At 42.0% G+C, this 19,595-nt stretch overlaps 1 protein-coding gene across 1 annotated transcript; it reads left to right on the top strand.

The window, feature by feature from the left end:
- Positions 1-603: 603 nt before the first annotated feature.
- FOXRED2 (FAD dependent oxidoreductase domain containing 2) lies at positions 604-17,613 on the top strand. Its single transcript, XM_089528097.1, has 9 exons — positions 604-687; positions 3,702-4,411; positions 5,680-5,931; positions 7,611-7,877; positions 8,878-9,044; positions 9,388-9,553; positions 10,467-10,708; positions 13,239-13,409; positions 14,179-17,613. The coding sequence occupies exons 2-9, from the start codon at positions 3,885-3,887 to the stop codon at positions 14,439-14,441; spliced, it is 2,055 nt and encodes a 684-aa protein (XP_089384223.1). The 5' UTR covers positions 604-687; positions 3,702-3,884; the 3' UTR covers positions 14,442-17,613.
- Positions 17,614-19,595: the final 1,982 nt, after the last annotated feature.

Raw genomic sequence — 19,595 nt, 5'->3', positions numbered from 1 at the left:
TTTGAGCACTGGACTAGGATTGGAGGTCAGGGTTCTAATCCTGGCTTGATCATGGAGACGCACTGGGTGACCTTGGGCAATAAGTCACTCTCTCTCAGCCTCAGAGGATGGCCATGGCAAAACCCACTCTGAAGAAACCTGCCAAGAAAGCCCCATGATAGGGTCGCTTTAGGGAGGCACGCAACAATAAAGTGTGTGTGTGAGTGTGTGCAGAGAGGTGTGTAGAGGACTGCATCTGCACTGCAGAAATAATCCTGTTTGAGTCCTATAATAATAATATTTATTTGTATCCCGTCTCTCCCTGTATTGGATCGAAGTGGGTCTTAGTGCCACGGCTCAGTGCTATGGAATTCTGGGGTTTGTAGCTTTTGTGACTAACAAATCCCAGGATCCCATAGCATGGAGCCTCGGCAGTTGTTGCTGCAGTGTGGGCAGCAGCTGGCAACCTAAGGCTAGGAGTCACGTGACGCCCCTCCTTGGCTTCTCGGTCGGGAGGGCGGTGCCTATTCGGCGGAAGTGGTGCCGCTCTAGTCCCTTTTTCACCAGGACGGTTTACTGCCGGAGGAGCCGCGTCTCTATGGCCTGCCTTGCAGCGCTGCTGCTCCTGATGCTGCTGCTCCAGAGCAGCCAGAGGCGAGAGTGAGAGCGAGACCTACCTGACAGCCTCGCTCCCGCCGGATGCCCCAGGTACGTCAGCGCGTCACGCAGGCGGCTGCCCTTTTTTCCCATTGGGCAGAAGGAGAGAGAGAGAGAGAGAGAGAGAAGGGGGCGGGATTTGGTTGCTATGAAGGTCTCTTTGGTTGCCATGAAGGTCTCTTTGGTTGCCCCCTTGGTTGCTATGGGGTTCTCTGGTTGCTATGAAGGTCTCTGGTTGCCATGAAAGCCTCTTTGGTTGCCATGTGGGTCTTTTGGTTGCCATGAAGGTCTCTTTGGGAAGCCATTTTCCATACAGGGCCACCAGGGGTCCTCCTTTTCCTATGCTGCCTCCTCCACACTGCAGAAACAATCCAGTTTGGCACCACTTTAACTGCCATGGCTCCATGCTGTGGAATTCTGGGAAATGGTAGTTTGTTGTGGCAACCAGAACAAACGCTTCCTCAGGCACAGCTGTTGAAAAATCCAATAAATAGCAGTGTTGGCATCACAGGTGTACGTTTTGTCAAGGTGTTGCTCTCTTGTTGTTCTCAGTTAAGATGGTGACACTGCACAAGTAATCCAGTTAGAGACCGCTTTAACTACCCTGACTCATTGCTATGGAATCCTGGGAACTGTAGTTTATTCTGGCACCAGAGCTCTCTCTGACAGAGAAGGCTCAATGTCTAAAAAAAACCTACAGTTCCCAGAATTCCATAGCACTGAGCCGGGAGAGCTAAAGTGGATCTGTACGTACATGCATAATACCTTGGAGAAGGGACTCAAGTCTATACAATAGCCGGAAGATAATTTTATACAATATTTTAAACAATTTTATGCATGAAACAAAGGCTGCATCCACACTGGAGAGATAACCCAGTTTGGTACCACTTTAACTCTTTTCTGGGTCTTTGCTGTGGAATTCTGGGAGTTGGAGTTTGTTGTGGGTCCCAGATCTCCTGGCTGCTTGCTTGTTCTGAAGACAAGTTTCTGACTCACTTTCTCTGAGCAAAAATACCCCTCAAAAGTCCTTATTTTGTCAGCTCCCCTGCTGCCTGTGCTGCGCTTTCCCTTGATTGTGAAAATCCGTGCCCCTCTGGGAGGAGTTATATACAGCTAGGCTCCTAGCTCCACCTCTAGTGACTCACAGATGTGACTCACAGAAGCTCCACCTTCTCAGCAACAAACACACTCTCCCAAGAGTTCTTTTAAAAATTCAAACACTCACCCATTAAAAATGGCTGCCATGCACGAACTCTCAATCAAAGCAAATCCAACAGATGGCCCTCCAGCCTCTGTTTAAAGACCTCCAAGAAGGGAGACTCCTCCACTCTCCGAGGAAAGAGTGTGTTCCACTGTCGAACAGCCCTGACTGTCAGGAAGTTCCTCCTAATGTTGAGGTGGAATCTCTTTTCCTGCAGCTGGCATCCATTGTTCCGGGTCCTAGTCTCTGGAGCAGCAGAAAACAAGCTTGCTCCCTCCTCAGTATGACATCCCTCAAATATTTAAACAGGGCTATCATATCAGAGCAGTCATGTCCCCTGCTCTTAGACAGCTAGAAAGTGCTGTGCAATGGAGTGGCCAGTCGTATTTGGTGCCATGGGAAATTCCAGTTCCCAGACTCTTAAAAAGAGCACTAGTACATAAGAGAGAAGCTGTTTTAATTAGGGAGCCTATGATCGTTCCATTGCTCCCAGCAGGATTGTCTCTACAGCAACACCTCCACAGACAGTCCAAATGTCTTCACAGTTGTCTTAATCCAGTGTTCTCCAGACCATGCCCTTTAAGAGATTTTGGACTTCAGCTTCCAGAAGCCTCAGCCTTGTTGGCCAATAGTCTGGGATTCTGGAAGCTGAAATTCAAAATCCCTTAAAGAGCACAGTTCGGTAACCACTGTCTTAATCTAAAACAATGTTTAGCAGTCTTCCTCTCTACCAGATACAGGTCTTTTGTAAAGCCACCTCCTCTCCCCTAATACTTTAGATTTCAACATGGATTGCTCATAACTGTACAACATTGCTGGGAAAATCCATCTTCCTCTCTAGTTACTGTAGCTGAACTGATGGAGCAGAGGACTTGAAGCAAGGTGCCAGAGTGAAAACTGGAGACAGTCAGTATAACTTTAATGGTTGTGTAAAGGGGAAACTTTCAGCAGGTGTTATTACCTGCAGGCATGACAACCAATGCACACTGAAATTCCCTCTTTTACATAACCTTTAACAGAACTAGAGCTGTCTCCTGTTTCCACTCTGGCAACCCTAGTAGCAAATTATATTATAGTCCCTGCACATCAAATAATCCTGAGTATTCAGCCTTGTGAGCCCTGGCTCTACTAAACTAGAATTGCCAGTTCAGAGGCATCCCAGGCTCTGGGTTTTCAGAGCCAAAACCTGAGACATAGAGACATCCTTGGTTTTGTCATTAAGCGTTATGCATTAAGTACCAGTCACAGTTGCTCACCTGCTTGGCAAGACAGGATAAGAAACTTTTAATCTAGCCTACTTGCTTCTAGACAGTGGGTAGATGCAGAGTGGAGTGGAGGCTTAATCATGGCACCACAACAAAAGAGAAAGAGGAAGCTAAGTACTTAAATACTGTACAGAGAGCCTATGGAGAATATTTGCAGGTTGCAGTAACCAGTCAATTAACCCTTGCAAACTATAGCAAGATGCTGCTCTGCTGAGGTGGAGATTTCCACCCAGCCCTTTTATCTTGACTGGAGCTGAATCTATCAAACCTAGATAATTTGGATCCTTGTCTCTCATCTTGAAATGACCCATGAAAACTGTAGACTCGTGGCCAAACCCTGAGATCTGCCAACCCTATACTACACCACTAATCCCATTTCAGTATATTCCTACAGAAGATGTACATTAACATGAGCTTGAGCAGCACCAGTATAAGTAAAATATATGACAAGTAAAGCACAGGCAAAACAGGTCCAGAGGAGACAAGCTTTGCCTTCAATGAGTGGAATTAGGCAATGGTTCTTTGCACATAGAATGTGAATCAAAAGTAATTTTCAAAGGGAATGTTTGCTTATACTCACCCATATTATTGTTTTTCAGAAGCCATCTCCAGCAGGACCCTGTTCCAGTTAAACCATAGAAAAGAGGCAAGGCACAAAGTATAGTACATGATGCAACTGCATTGTCCAATACATTTAAGCAGCCTTGGGAATTCTGGATGATTTTTTATTTTTTCCTTCTTCTTAAAGTGCCTTCCACAGATTTAACCTCATTGTCACCAATATGTTGCCATCTCCATCCAAGTATGTTCAAGAACTTCTGCTGGCCTTTGCCTTGTCTGTGGCTTCTTCCTGCTCTCATGACTTTCTGTACCATGATTATTGTATTATTGGTGCTGGCCCCTCAGGACTGCAGATGGCCTATTTCCTCCAACATGCAGGGCGGGACTATGTGGTCTTTGAACGTGGACATGCGCCAGGGCGTTTCTTTACTTTGTACCCACGCCATCGCAAGCTGATCAGCGTCAACAAGCGTTACACTGGCAAATCCAACAGTGAATTCAACCTTCGCCATGACTGGAATTCACTACTCAGTCATGATAGCCAATTGCTCTTCCGACACTATTCGCATGACTTTTTCCCTAATGCTGATGCCATGGTGCATTACCTCACTGATTTTGCTTCCATGCTAGACCTCCAGGTACGATACAACACATCTATCACTCATGTGATGCTGGAAAAAGACATCACGGCATGGAATGGCCATTATTTCAGCCTCACTGACCAGAATGCTCAGCTGTATAAATGCAGGTAAGTAATGAAGAAACTCACCTAACTTAAAAGAAACCCATTTAGAAGAGTGAGCAAATGTCACAGTAGCCATTGGCCCCAGTTGTGAAACAAATACTATACTGCCTTTTTTGGTTCTAGTCAGAGTGCATTGGTTTTTCTAACACACTTATAATGAGTTCTCATGACAAGAATAAAATTAATTTGAGTCACTGCATGACTTTAGAGTAAGGCTCTGAGCCAAGTAGAAGCACCATGTGATGTAACTTGCTGGGGTGTACCATTTTAGTCTCAAATTTTGTAATTCCCCTCAGAATTAAAAATCCTTAACCTTTGCAGATGTAACTTATCAGATAATACGTTCTAGGCCAGACTTTGGCTTAATATTTTTGTTGTTGTTGTTGTTGTGTGCCTAAAATTCATTTGTGACTTATGGCAACCCTAAGACAACTCTATCATGGGGGGGGGGGGGGTAAGGCTGAGAGTAGATGACTTGCCCAAGGAAACCCAGTAGGTTTCCATAGCTGAATGAGGATTCAAACCCTGGTCTCCAGAGTCATAGTCCAATATTCAAACCACTACGCCACACTGGCTCCTTGCTATGTTACTGTTTTGTTTATAAGAAACTTTTTTTTTAACATAGGGGAGATTCAAATAGTGTCCCTACCCCACCTTCAATGTGAAATGGTACAGCCAAGAAGCAGAATAACATTTTTAGTTTCAAGACCTTTTTCTTATGTTACTAGCCAACATGCAAAGTCAGCCCCAAAATTAGTCAGTGTGGCCCATTTAATTGCCTGTGCACACTGTGACAATCTATCCAGAGTAACTGCAAGTCTTTATCCTTGTGGCTCCAACACTGAATCAGCTAGTTAGCTGTTAGCAAATTAATTGCTACTCTTCATTAATATTACCTGCATCAGTATTGTATTGGAGAGAGGATTTCAGGTTTGCACCAGATAGCAAAAAATATTGTTTATCTTATTCAATTAAAAAAATTAAGAAAGAAAAAAAAACCTATGGAAACTTGTGACATATCAAAGTAGTAAATAGTTACAGTAAAAGTACTTTGCTAGTTTTGAAATTTCAGGCTTGCTTTTATCTATAACCATAGCTGTACTAGCTTGCATTTCAATAATTCCAGGTCACGTATTTGGCAAACCTTAGATGAGCATTTCATGATCCTGAATAGTTTTGGAAATAGCTGTGGAAACCCAAATAGCTGTTTTGATTTTCTGTATACAGTAGTTATCAAGTCTGATTTTTTTTTTTTTTACTCTGTGTTTCAGTGTTCTTCTGGTAGCCACTGGAACATGGATTCCTCATGAAGTGAACTTCCCCGGTTCAGAATATGTTGAGGGCTATGAATCTGTGTCCATTGACCCAGAAGATTTTGTTGGCCAGTCTGTTTTAATTTTGGGTCGGGGGAACTCTGCCTTTGAGACAGCAGAAAACATTTTGGGTGTCACCAACTTCATACATATGGTGAGCCGCTCCCGAGTTCGCCTTTCTTGGGCTACTCATTATGTTGGAGATCTGAGGTAAGAGTCTGAGCTACTATGAACTGAATATTAAAGATATCTAGGGCTGTTACAAAAATTGGGGTTAAACATCTTCTACTTCCTTTAAGCATAGGACTCTTCATCCCTACCATTGGGCAGAGTGAGGTGACTCTGGCAACTCCTGTCTATTCCTCAAGTACTCTCCAGCTGTTCTCTTCTGTTGGAAAACAGAGTAGTATTTACCATAAAACTATCATAATTCTCTTAAACTGGCCTTCCATCTTAGTGTGGTGTAGTATGCTGTCCTATTGCCACTGTTGTGAGATTCAACTGCTCACCCAATCACTGTTCTTTAGATGGAAATCAGTGACCGTCTTCTCAGGCAACAAAATATCTTGGGATGACCCTAGGGCTTTATTACTTGGGAACTATATGCTAATACAGGGCTGCACAACTTGTAACCCACCAAGCCAAACAAACCCTTTTGGACAGGGAATATGGAAGGTGCTTAACACCCACTGTTTTTAAATTCTAGGTAGGCAGCAAAAAACGAAATGGACAGGTGTGAATGGAGATTTTGATGGACCGCACTGGCTACCTTCACACTGCAGAAATAATCAGGTTTGACACCAAGTTAACTGCCACGGTTCCATGCTATGGAATTCTGGAAAATGCAGTTTCAAAACAACTAAGTACATTTCCCAGAATTCCATAGCATGGAGCCATGGCAGTTAAAGTGCTGTCAGACTGGATTATTTCTGCAGTGCAGGTGCAGCCACTGTGACTCCGGTGAGACTTATGATATGGAGGTTCATTTAGGGATGCTTAAGCCCCCTTTTCAACTAGTAAGCCAAAAAGGTCAAAATAATATGAGCATGATCTTATGGAGGTATATAATTTTTAATTCTAGACTTCAGTTTGTTATGGGTATGGAAAGAGTTATGCAGTGAAAGAGAGGGTTTTTTTTTAAATAGCCACTGAAGAAAATTGAAAATGTTGAAAGGCATCTGGCTTATTTAAAGATTTTGATAATTTGGCTTCTCTGGTACTACTTGATTTATGCCTAGCTGCCTGCTTCTTTTGTTCAATATTAATTTATGTATTTGCAGGAGGCCATGTGAAGTCCTGTTTGTGAAATGGTTATTTTCTTACAGCATGTACATATGTCTGACTGGTTGGGTTTGTGCTTTTTTATGTTGCTTTTATCAATAAATATACAAGCCTTTACTGCTATTTTCCTTTGGCTGGGTTATAATTTGAGTCAGGTTTTATTTTTATTTTTATTTTTTATTTTTATTGTCTTAGCCACCTTTCCAAGACTGGAGGTAAGTTTTTGATGCCTTCTAGGGTCCTTCAGTGGCCATTTTTGTTATATCATCAATAGTTTTACTTTTGTGTTCCCAGAGGGAACTTACAGCTGTACAAAGCAACAATAAACAAATTTTTAGACCACTTCCCTGTCCAACAATATTGAAATCAAAGCTTGGGAAAGTTACTTATTTGGGCTACAACTACTAGAGTCCCCAAAATGGGAGCTTGCTTCTGAAACTAGTAATCAAAACAGATATCTTTTCCAAAATCTGAACTTAGGGCAAACATAGAATACATCAATAACTGCCAACCCACTCTAGCACTGTGTACTCTGCCAGTGATATTTCTACTACATCCCATTTGTCTTTGGTGTATGTGACTCTTGCATTCCCCTCTTCCTTCCACAGAGCAATTAACAATGGCCTCCTAGATACATATCAGTTGAAGTCTCTAGATGGGCTTCTGGAGGGTGACTTGGAAGACCTGGTCCTTGTCAAGGATAAGAAAGGAAAGCTGCACATCACCCTCCGTTTCTACCTGGAGAACAGCAATAGTAGTGAAGCAGAGTCCATCCCACTCCCGCAGGATGAGCTGGATAACTTTGCTACTCGAGCACCTTATGATCGTGCTATTCGCTGCCTGGGTTGGAAATTTGATTTCTCCATATTCAACAAGTAAGACAGGACCTGCCCACAAGCTACATAGAGACTGGATAAGAGGAGATGTGTGTGGGTGTGTGTGTGTGTGTTTACATGTACTTTTGTCTTTATTAGTATAGTTTGGGCTTTGTCTCAGAATTTTAGGTCAGACCCTTTCCTATGACCTCTATGGTAGGATCCATATAAATAATAGATCTTCATTTAATTAAAGAGTTTAATTACAACCTTTAGAGATCCTAAGGACTGCATCCGATGTTGCTTGGGGTTGCACATGTATGTATGCTTGGGGTTGCACATGTATGCAAAAGGATGGGGAGATTAAAACTTCCTCAAGCCTCTCCTGTCCTTCATCTGGATTGCAACTAGTGGCAGGAAAATAGCTATCTCAGCCATGGTTGCTGTGGAATGAGAGATGCTGTTGTATTGGTTCTTCTCTACTTCATCTCAATATATGTAACCATGTGAATCACATAATCCTAAATTCCTCAGATATGATACGTTGAAAATTGTTCACACCTAGACATCTAACATTTGCGATGTTCAATTTCCCTTGGTATATTTGCCTCCCCCTTTTCTTAGGATGCCTAAATTGGATTCCTAAATGCTCAAATGAAATTTCAATTTCTATAACACTAGAAATGTGGGAACTGAAGAAGAATTTCAGGAGGGGTCAACATTCTTAGGGCAATGCCTTCATTCCTACCCACCACATAGCTACATCCATGATAGGATCTTCTCTCTCTTGAGCATGTCTGTGACAAGGCAAAACTTCCTTATATTGTACCTGTCACAAGTATCAACTCTGTCAGATTTCAGAGAGAGAACTTTTACAGCCCTTTTAACTTGTGATACTGAGGATCAGTCCACGAACCATCTGCACCCAAAGCCCATCCTTTGTTACTGACCTGAAGTCCCATTCCGAGGACCAGCTCTTTACCTCTCTCCCAGTCTAAGTATCTATCCAGCCTCCATTCTCAGCTCTGACTTGCTTTGTTTGCCCTTCCCACCCACCTAGGTCTGTTGGACTCATGCGAGGCAAAGGCAGTAAAAAGAAATATCCTTTGATCAAGCCTAGCTATGAAGCCAAAGCCACTCGGGGGCTCTTTGTTCTGGGCACTGCAAGCCATTCAGTTGACTTCAGGAAATCTGCTGGAGGCTTTATTCATGGATTCCGATATACAGGTGAGATTGAAAATATTATGAGTGGACATGTAGAAAGTGAGGCTGCTCTGGTATTTGCAGCTTGGTCATAGAATTAATGCAGGATCACCAGGTAGAGTATTCCCAGCAGGGATCCAACCTCTTTTTGAAGACATCCAGAAAAGGAGACCTTACCACTTTTCTTGGCAGTGGTTCATTTGCTGAAGTTGTTCTTACTGTCTTTTTAAAATATATATATATATATTTTATTGGGTTTTAATGTAAGATAAAGCAGAGTAATTACACCACACAGAACAGTAATTACACAGCTTCTCACATCAATAGATTACAGTCTCCATCTCTTTTTCCTTCCCACTTCATGCAGTTCGCGCAGTTCATCGCTTATTAGAAGTCCGTCATCATGGAATACCCTGGCCTTCCTCAGTCTACCCCATTATGCAGCTAACAAATGCCATTGTGAAGCGACTGAACGAGGCATCTGGAATTTACCAGATGTTCACTGTGTTGGCAGATGTCATCCTGCTAAAAGAGTGAGTCATTTATTCCCCAGTCTCTTCCACTTTCAAGATACTGGGCTCTTCCAGATGGGTCAAATGTGCTGGGAGGTTGTAGTATTTATTGCTGTTGTTCTTGTGGTTTTTTAAAATATCCAAACGACATTCCTACTTTCTCAGACTATTTTCTAGCAATTCCCAGCACTGTTTTGAACATTTTATTCCCACCCTTGAGTGGGTTTCCATTTAATTTTGGCATAAGTCAGAAAAAAATGTCTCTTTCTCATCACCTTACTTTGCAATATAACATTATATAAATTGCTGTATTCCTTCAGTATATCAGTAAAATTGCACTATAACTCTAAGGACCTTATCACACATGAAACAGGAGCTCCAATTCGAAGCCCTTCCGAAGCGAGGGGGTAGCAGTCACTTCAGATCCAAGGCAATTCACGTGATGTATTATCATACGTGAAGAATGAAATTGTGGTCTCTACTTGGGCAAATCAGCCTGCCATCCTTTCATAGGTCAGTAAAATGAGTACCCAGCTTATTGGGGGCAATTGGTTTACAAATTGTAAACTGCTTAGAGAGTGCTGAGTTCACTAGTAAGTGGTACAGAAATGTAAATGCTATTACTATTACAAAAGGTCTTGAGGTCATGGAGGCTTGGGGAGCAGTGATCTATAGATACAGGAAGCAGTTGTGCCCCCTCCTCAAACAAGGATATAGTCAGTGTACCAGCTAAAGCTGGTAAAAGATATCCAAGGCCACAGCTGTGGACAATCCTAAACAGCAGTCAGCTTAACTGAGGCTATCAGACAACCCTATCAGATATGAGTCTTTCCCTTTCTGAACAGTCTACTGAGACACATAACACTACCATCCCTGCTGTCTCCTGTCCTGTCTCAATCCAGATTTAAGTTTCATTTCTTCTGGTTGTGCTTAGAAACGCCACTGAATTTGAATACCTAGAGGAATACCCAATTGGGGTCCTTCAAGACCTGGAATGGCGCACAGGAAGAAAAGTTCAGAATGGACTTTTTGTCATCATGATGGAGTATGGGAAGAACTTCTCTGGGCCAGACAAGGACGTCTTCTATTACAATCGTGCAGTGGGGGAAGCCCAGCATGCATGGCAGTCCAATTTCCTGCATCCTGTCATTTATTACTACAAACATCTCCCCACTGGTAAGTGAAGTGGTTCTTTTGTTCCTGTCCACATCCATTATTTGTTAAGTTGTAGTACTTATATGCAGCTTGATGGAATAAGATGCCTGAGCAGTTTGTATTAAAATGCAACTGCAATACAGTGCAAAAACTATACAAAGGCATTTGGAACAATTTTTAAAATAATAAATTATTAGAGAACAATCCCATTAATGCATACAAAATCAAGTGGTCATAATACCACTTATGGTATAGCCAGCCAAGGACAGCATGCAAAACCAAAAAAACTTTTTCAGTGGGGATTTAAACTTTGACACTGATTCTGTTTTACTGGCTGCATGGAAGGGAGAGTACCAGTAAAGGCTTTATTGGTAATCTTACCCATTGGCATTTTGTTGCTGCTTTCTTTCATTGTTCTGCTGTAAATCCTTTAAATGTTCAGTTCAGTATACCTGGGTTCCTTGAAAAGGATATATAATGATGGAAAGGCCAAGTGTGCCATCTTTAGTTGATTAATGCCTGTGGTATTTTAGCATCTAAATTCAGTGCAGCCAACATTGACTAGTAGTGTGTCAGTGCTGGTAGATAATGAGGATCATTATCAGTCTGAGAAGTCATACCCTAAAGTCTTCCCCCCACCCACTTTTTTCTTTCTTTTGGCTGTAATATTTGATTCACTAAAGCAGGATTAGGCAACTTGTAGTTGTCCCTGTGTTATTGAAGTGCAACTCCCATCTTCCCTGACCCTTGGCTGAGAATGAGAATGAGCACTAACTAGGCAGAAATAGTTTTCAACTGCAGGGATGCTGTTCTTTTATTATTATTATTGTGTGCCTTCAAGACATTTCTGATTTACAAGAAATCTTAAAGAGAACTTCTGAGGCTGAGAACATGTGACTTGCCCAAGGTCACCCTATGGGTTTCCATGGCCGAGCAGGGATTCAAACCCAGGCCTCCCAGTGTCCTAGTAAAACACTCAAACCACTACATCAGTGGGTGGGGTGACACCCACAGGAGAGATGTGAGAGTTGCTCAAGCAAGGCACAAGATTTGAAGGCTTTGATACTTCCTTCTTCCTCCTCTTCCCAAACTTTTTTATGTGTAAAATTTACATATGTACTGAGTTAAATGTTGGATTTTCTTAAATAAAACTCTTCTAATTTGAACTATGTAATTTCTTTATAAAATGTTAAAATATGAATATATATGAATGTGCAAAGAAAAATACACACACTAAATCAACAAAATATTTTTATTAATATACTATATCAAGTAGGGGGGAGTGCAATGTCCACATGTAGATTATAAAGGGAAGGCCAGAGGGGAAAAGTTTTGAGTATCACTGCACCACATCATGCTGGCTCTCTTTTATCCTTACATCTTCTTTTATTCTGTGTTTTTCACTGTATTTGTTTTGTTTGTTTTTATTGGTGTTAGTTGTTGCGATTGCCATTCTTTGCGATGGTCTGTGCGTAAGCGTAGGGTAGCAAATGGGCCTTGGCAGCTGGCAGTGGTGGCTCTGATCTAGCTGGTGCTAGTGCTATTAGTAGTAAACTCCAGACAGCTTGTTGTTGTTATACATTCTATTTCCGACTTGGGACAACGCTAAAATGAACCTATCACAGGGTTTTCTTGGCAAGATTGGTTCAGCGGAGGTTTGCCCTTGACATCCTCTGTGGCCGAGAAAGTGTGACTTGCCCAAGGTCACCTAGTGGGTTTCCATGTATGAGGAGGGATTATAATGGGCTCCTAGTATTCTAATCCAAAGCTAAAACCATTATACTATGCTAGCTCTTTAAAGCAGCTTAGAAGATATTGAAGGAAATACAGATTAAAATGCATATAAGTTCATCAGTAAGAATGTATAAAAGTTATTTCAAAATATAATTAAACAATCTAGAGAAGTAAGTCATTTAAAATCCATTAACACAAGATAAAAATCAACATGAAAGCATATAATTAAAGCCCATTGTAGTTAGTTCCTAAAAGCCTGCTGTAAATGTTTTGACCTGCTGGCAGAAGGACTGCAAGGGGGAGCCTTTATATGGCTCTCAGTCTAATTACAAAAACCCTCTGCCAAGATGCCCGCAAATGAATAAAAACACTTTGCATTGTTTTCAGAAGACTGATAAGCTCTGATTTTGGAAATCTCCAGAGGAAAGAGATGCATAAAATAAAACCTGTTGAAAGTTAAATACTGTGGAGTAGTTCAACCATGGATATTTGATCTTAGGGGAAATCTGTGGCCTTTTAAGGTGACAAAGTAAAACTGCTTATTCAACAGTGGAACACCCAACCTTGGAGTGTGGTGGAGTCTCCTTCTGTGGAGGTTTTTAAACAGTCTGAATGGCCATCTGTCAGGGATTCTTTAATTGTGAGTTCCTGCATGGCAAAGGGTTGGACTGGATGCACCTTGGGGTCTCCTCTAATTCTAGGATTCTATTTTTGCAGGGTTTTGGGGGTTGTTGTTGTTGTTGTCACCACCATGTAGTGCATATAGGGTTAGCTCTGTTGGCACTGAGGAATCAACTGTTCACTTTTCTTCCAACAGAGCGTGAGATGAGACTTTGTCCGCCAGACTGGCACCTACCCCGCCCAGCTGCTGTCCATCACATAGTGGAGGACTTCTTGACAGACTGGACTGCTCCAAACGCTCACATCCTGCCACTCAGGCGTTTTTTGGAGAATTGCCTAGGAACTGACCTTCGCAGATTCTATGCAGGTAATCTGGGGGTGGGCAAGAAACCAAATGATTATGGAACAGAAGAAGCAAGCATGCCAATTAATAATTGAGGTTTGGGAATATGAAATGAACCCAGCCAAAACAACATTTATAGACATCCCTCAAAGAGCATGATAACATTGCATAGCTGGCATGCCTTTGGTTAATAGGAAACCATTCTAGCTTCCAGAGATGTGTGGTCATGCAATGGAGAGGGGACTTACTGAACTGGACAGGAGAAGGGAGTACCAATGGGAAGTGTTCTGTATACTTTATGTACTCTAGTGCTGAACCAAGGATCATCTCCTAAGCACTCAAAAGAATTTTAATATTACTAAAGGTTGTCTCCCTTATCCGAAATGCTTGGAATCAGAAGTGTTTCAGATTTTGGATATTTTTTTAATTTTGGAATAGTTGCATGTACATAATGAGATATATCAGAATCAGGACCCAAATCTGAATATGAAATTCATTTATGTTTCATATGCACCTTATAAACATAGCCTGAAGGTAACCTTATGTTGTTGTTATTGTTGTGTGCCTTCAAATAGTTTCTAACTGATATATACTATTCTTAATAATTTTGTGCATGAATCAAAGATGTCACTATTTCAGCCACCCATGTGGACAATTCTGGATTTTGAAGAATTCTGGATAAGGTGTATTCAACACGTAATCATTTTGATTCTCACTGCGTGAGACTTGGAAACTTTTTAATTTTAAACAGTCCCAAGGATTGTAATTCAGAGCATTTTTCTCTTTTATTTAGAGTCCTGCTTCTTTTTTGCCTTCACTCATCAGAAGTTGCCTCCCTTCTGCCAGCAGGGATATATGAGAATGCAGGGGCTCATGGGCAATGAGAGACTTAAACGTTATGGAGTAGAAGCTGGACTCCTCAAGGACTATGCTGCTATGGACTCCCCCAATGAGCGGGAGGGTGGCAGTGTACAATCACATGACCAGTTGTTGGACAATCACATGACACCAAATGGACAATTACAGCATCTCATGAGTACCAGAGATGAACTTTAACTTTCCTTCAAAGATAGTGAAATCCACAAGTATTGCCATCATGATATCAAGATCTTCAGAGGGCCTCCACCTTCTTTTATGCGTACTTGGATTTCCTAACTCTTTCTTTCTGGGGACCATGACTTGCCAAAGACTTCTGTAGATCTTTTGTTATTTATAAAGGGGAAGGGAATTTACAGGATAAGCAAAGGTTACAGCTTGATAATGCTGCAGCGTTCCTTTGCTCCTGCTTGCTCTTGATGCCTGATAATGGTATTGCATTTGTGCTTATATGGGGAAGTCTCTGGTTTATCTTGAGAGAGACCAAAAAAGATACACAGGTGACCTGTCATGAATGTTCAGTTGCATGCTTTGTGGTGATCCACAAGAGATGTTGTCAGTCATAGGTGCTACATGTGCTGTGTTGTTGCATATACTTACAGATTTGTATGTGCATGAATTTACAACCAGTTGATTGGCATTGACTGGGCAAGCAATTCAAGGGCTGGTGTTGACATCCAAAGCACTAAAATATTATCCATGTCTACAGGCAGGTCTCATGCCTTTATATAATGATGAACACTTGGATCTTTTCATACCAGGTTCATCAAGATGCACTACTGCCGTAGTCATGAAACTGTTCTGTAGAAATGGTATGCTTGTGTGTCCACTTCTCTGAGTCCCTGTATCCTTTACAAATTATTTCTCCGGATTGCACTATGTCGTTAGACAACATCCTCAATTCAATTCAGTCACAATGAAGTTATGTTTCCCATTGTAACTGTATTTTTAATTATATTTTATTTTCATTTTTAGGTAAGACTGAGTAGGAAGACAATCTGCACTTTACTGCATCTCTTCCTCTAGTCCACAAGCTTCTCTAACTTCAGTGAATCAGGAAAGAGTCCAAAGTCATCTCTTTCCTAGTTCCTCATCATTTTAGCAGATGGAAAGGATGGCCCTGATACCCATTCTTTCCTCTCTCTACAAGGCTTGCACTTGTGCTTTCAAATCTTTCCAGCAGTTTGTATCCAGTGGCAAGGATCTATTCTAGCTCTCTTGTTCATCTGTAAATAGCTGTATCTTTTATTTCACCTCTTGAAAGTGGACCTGAAATAGATTTCTGGATTGTCAGAAATGCTGCTGCAAGTTAAACTTTTCTTCACAGAATAGACTGTGTGAAAGCCTTCAACTTCACAATAGACTGTGTGGTTTGGTTTAGACCAGCACAGGGAATCTCTCCTCATCCCAAATTAGTGGACTTCAACTCCCACTGGCCGCACTGGCTAGGGCAGGAAATTGTAGTCCAGTGAATAGGGAACAGTCCACATTCCTGGTTTAGGCATAATCCATGAAAAAGAGAGGGTCCACAACACAGTGGTAATGCATGATTTCACAGATAATGGGAGTGGGAATCATGCAGCTCTCCTGATGTGGCCAGACTGCAGCTTCTATAGCCAATGGTGAGAAACAATGGGAGTTGCAGTCCAGCATCATCTGGAAGACTGCATGATTTCCATCCCAGTGTAGAACAACACTATTTCAATTCCCCTGGCATCACTACATCAGAAGCACTCAAATAGTAAGAGGGCTTTAGAACTTGAAAAGTCACTACTGGTTAGAGAAGATAAGCCATCCCCATCTCATGGCTGTAGTGGTAGGGGATGATGTGAGTTGTAGATGGAAAAAGTTAAAAGGGACATTATCGGGCTGGGTGGACTAATGGTCTAATACAATAAGAAACCTCCTTGTATTCACATTAACAAAGCTAAAGATGTTTATGTGAGCCAAGAACCCTCATCCAAAAAAGTGATCCTGAGATGCCCTCCTTACTTATCAGGTTTGCCTCTCATTGCCATCTCTAGTTTCACACTTTGCACCCTTTGGCCAGTCTGGACCCTGTGAAGTTCACAGATCTCTTTAATAGCAAGCAATGTTCTAATTCTTCAGTTCCAGTGATTCAGCCTTGATTTCAGGTTTCTCCCCCTTCTGCTGTGCACTTCTGTTTCTATAATTACTCCAGAGAACATTGTGTATGTAGCTTTCACTGGTGGGTTTCTCTTTTTAAAAAAACACTGTTAAGGAAACATTTTTCCTTCACCTTTCAACTGGTCATTTCCCATGTTCTAAGGGTGACACATAAGTTTATTTTTAGTATTCACAACCATGAAGATATTAACAAATCCAAGGTTGGCTCCAAGAACAGATCGGTTCCCAAAACAAATCCAAGGTGCTCCAACGACAGATCAGTCCCCAATATTCACCATGGCACATATGCATACTGTGCCCAACTTTCAGCATGTTGTTGGATAGGGTTTTCTTGGCCAGATTTATGCAGAGATTTGCCACTGCCTTCCTCTTAAGACTGAGAAAGCGTGACTTGCTCAAGGTCACGCCATGGGTTTCCATGTGCCTGACTCCAACAGCGACCTCCATCTTTATCTTCATCAAACTTTAATCCACGAAATAACCTTACCCACTATGCCATAAAACAATTGGCATTGGAGAAGGCATTATTTTTATCCATGTTTAGTTGATCTACTGTATGCTTGCAACACACATTTCTCTTACAGCTTTTCCAGCTGCTCTGTCTTCATTGTCCAGATTTTGCTGCTGTCATCTATATATGCATGATCAGCACACCTGACACCAAATGAATGGAATTAATTCTGTCCTGATTCAAGAAAGAATAGTTAGGGAAGCTACAGTTTCATCATGGCTGATACCTTTATTTATTCAGACTTTTTCACTATCCTTGAGGGTTAGGACTGCATATTGCAAAATGCTGACTTTACTGAGTAAGGTCAGAGTTTCCAAATGTATGGTTATACAAGGCTGTCTTCAGGTTTTGCTACTGCTCCATAGACAGAGATCAACAACTGTACTTGCACAGCTCAGAAAGGTAACTTTTTTGGACTGTAAATCTAGGAATCCCATAACAGTGGCGATGCTGACTAGGGAATTCTGGGAGCTGTAATCCAAAAAGATATTTTCTAGGTTCTGGTTTTCAGGCTAGTTTATGATCAAGTACTCTGTTGCTTTCTGTGTCATAGTGATACTTGCAGAGAGCTTTGTAGTTTCCGTTGCAAGACTTTTGTTAATTGTTTTTATAACGATATATATTTTTAATTTATTTCGATCAAATGTTGTTGTACTGATGTTGTATTACAAATATGTTTTGTACCATTGCATTCTTTGGATGGACTTTTAAAAAGTCTTCAATTCCCAACAGCTGGATTGGTGTCTACCTTTGCTTATTTATGGAATGGGTAAATTCCTATTCAAATACTGTGCTTTTCATAGGGAGCCTTTAGGTATATTTTGGTCGGCTATTCCTTGAGCCGTAAAGGAGCATGGTGCTGGGTAATCTTTGTTCAACCCGGAGGACCACACGAGGAATTGCATAATGAGACAGAGCATGGCAGGATGTTTTTCACAGTTAACATAAAATATTGACCCGGATCCCTTTAACACTAAACAACAGTAGCACCATGATGCCGCCTTAACAGCCTTAATTCCATTGTATGGAATTCTGAGATTTGCAGTTTAGGGAGATGTCATTTTTAAAAAGAACGCCAGAGAGAACTGTAGTGCTTCTTCAAACTACAAAACCCAGGATTCCACAAAAATGCGGCCAATCATGTTTTACAATTCTGCTGCTTCATCCTCTTTCTCTCGCCATTATTATGTGTATGTTGTGTACCTTCAAATCATTTCTGACTTATGGTGGCCCTATCATGGTTTTCTTGGCAAGATTTGTTCAGAGAAGGCTTGCCATTGCCTTCTCCTGAGGCTGAGAATATGTGACATTATTATTATTATTATTATTTATGTTATTTATACCCTGCCCTTCAGCTCTAATGGCTCTCAGAGTGGCTTACAATTATTATGTTTAACTGGACAGTTCCCTGCCCTCAGGCTTACAATCTAAAAGACAGGACACAAAAGGAGAAGGGAATGGTGGAGGGAAAGGGGATGAGGTCCAATGGTTCTTCTCTCCCTCTGAGGCCTGGACCAAGGCAGATGGACTGGAGGGAGGGCTCTCTTTCTTCAGGCTAGCCCTGATGGAGCTGGGCCTGCCTGCTCACTCCTTCCCAGGCCGAAGGATGACAGTATCATGGAGGGAGGGCTCTTCTTTAATCGAGGCCAGGCCCGATGTCACCCATTGGGTTTCATGGCCAAGCTGGGAATCGAACTCTGGCCTCCAGAGTCCTAGTCCAACGTTGAAATCACTACGCCAGGGTATTATTACCACGCCTTTCGCCCCCAAAACCAGGACTCAAAGTGGCATACAAATTAAAACAAATACAACAGATCAACATTAAAACAGAATTAAGCAATTAACAATGCAAAGAATTTATAACATACAATTAAAAATGATTAAAAGAATGCAGTCAAAACAGTGCAATGGCTTCTTAAAAGCCCTTTGTTTAGAAACTTCTCTGTATAAGGAAAAAGGATGACGGAAAGAGGGGCCTTTGGGTTCTCCGTAGGAAGGGAGGAATGCATCTGAGGAAGCAGACCGAGGTCTAGGAAATCTCATGATGCCAACGTCTTTCTTTCAGTGAGTCTCAAAGGTGCTACAAAAGGTCTCTCTATGTGCCCATATAAATTCAGGCTTCTTCGTCATGCTCAAAATGGAGGACGCTTTGAAATTCCTCCTGGACAGGAGGCTGAAATGGAGGACATGTCACAGTGGAAATATCCTGCTGCAACATTTTGTTGCAGCTCCTCTTTGTCTGAAGCAATTCCAGGAAAGCCTGGGTTCTGTATCTGCTAACAGGGATTGGGATTCCCAGCAGTCATAGAATGGAATCCACTGGCGAATCACTTTGATCGCTAATGCTAACTGTAGGCTGAGGCTGAGAGAGTGTGACTGCCCCAAGGTCACCCGGAGAGGGTCTCTCTCCAAAGGCCCAGCCAGCCTTCGAAGCCACGCCCCCGAGCACGCCGGGGCAGCGGCTTCCTATTGGCCCAAAAACCAAGAGTTGCAAGGTCATTCCTCTCCAGCAGCCAATCAGATGAGGCAAAAAAGTTACTCGACGTTCGGAACCGTTGCTGCTTTAACCAATAGGGTGCGTCCATGTTCCCCCGCCTTAGCCAATCGCCTGTCAGCGTTCCCCGAGCCTCTTTCCCGCTAGCCAATCAGAATGAAAGTGTCTGAAAAAAAGTCCC

Source organism: Sceloporus occidentalis, unplaced genomic scaffold (genome assembly GCF_023333645.1).
Source record: "Sceloporus occidentalis isolate IW3139 unplaced genomic scaffold, rSceOcc1.0.p SCAF_5, whole genome shotgun sequence".
In the NCBI taxonomy this organism is placed as follows: Eukaryota; Metazoa; Chordata; class Lepidosauria; order Squamata; family Phrynosomatidae; genus Sceloporus; species Sceloporus occidentalis.
Note: the sequence above shows the minus strand (reverse complement) of the source record. Positions and strands in the feature narration are given on the sequence as shown.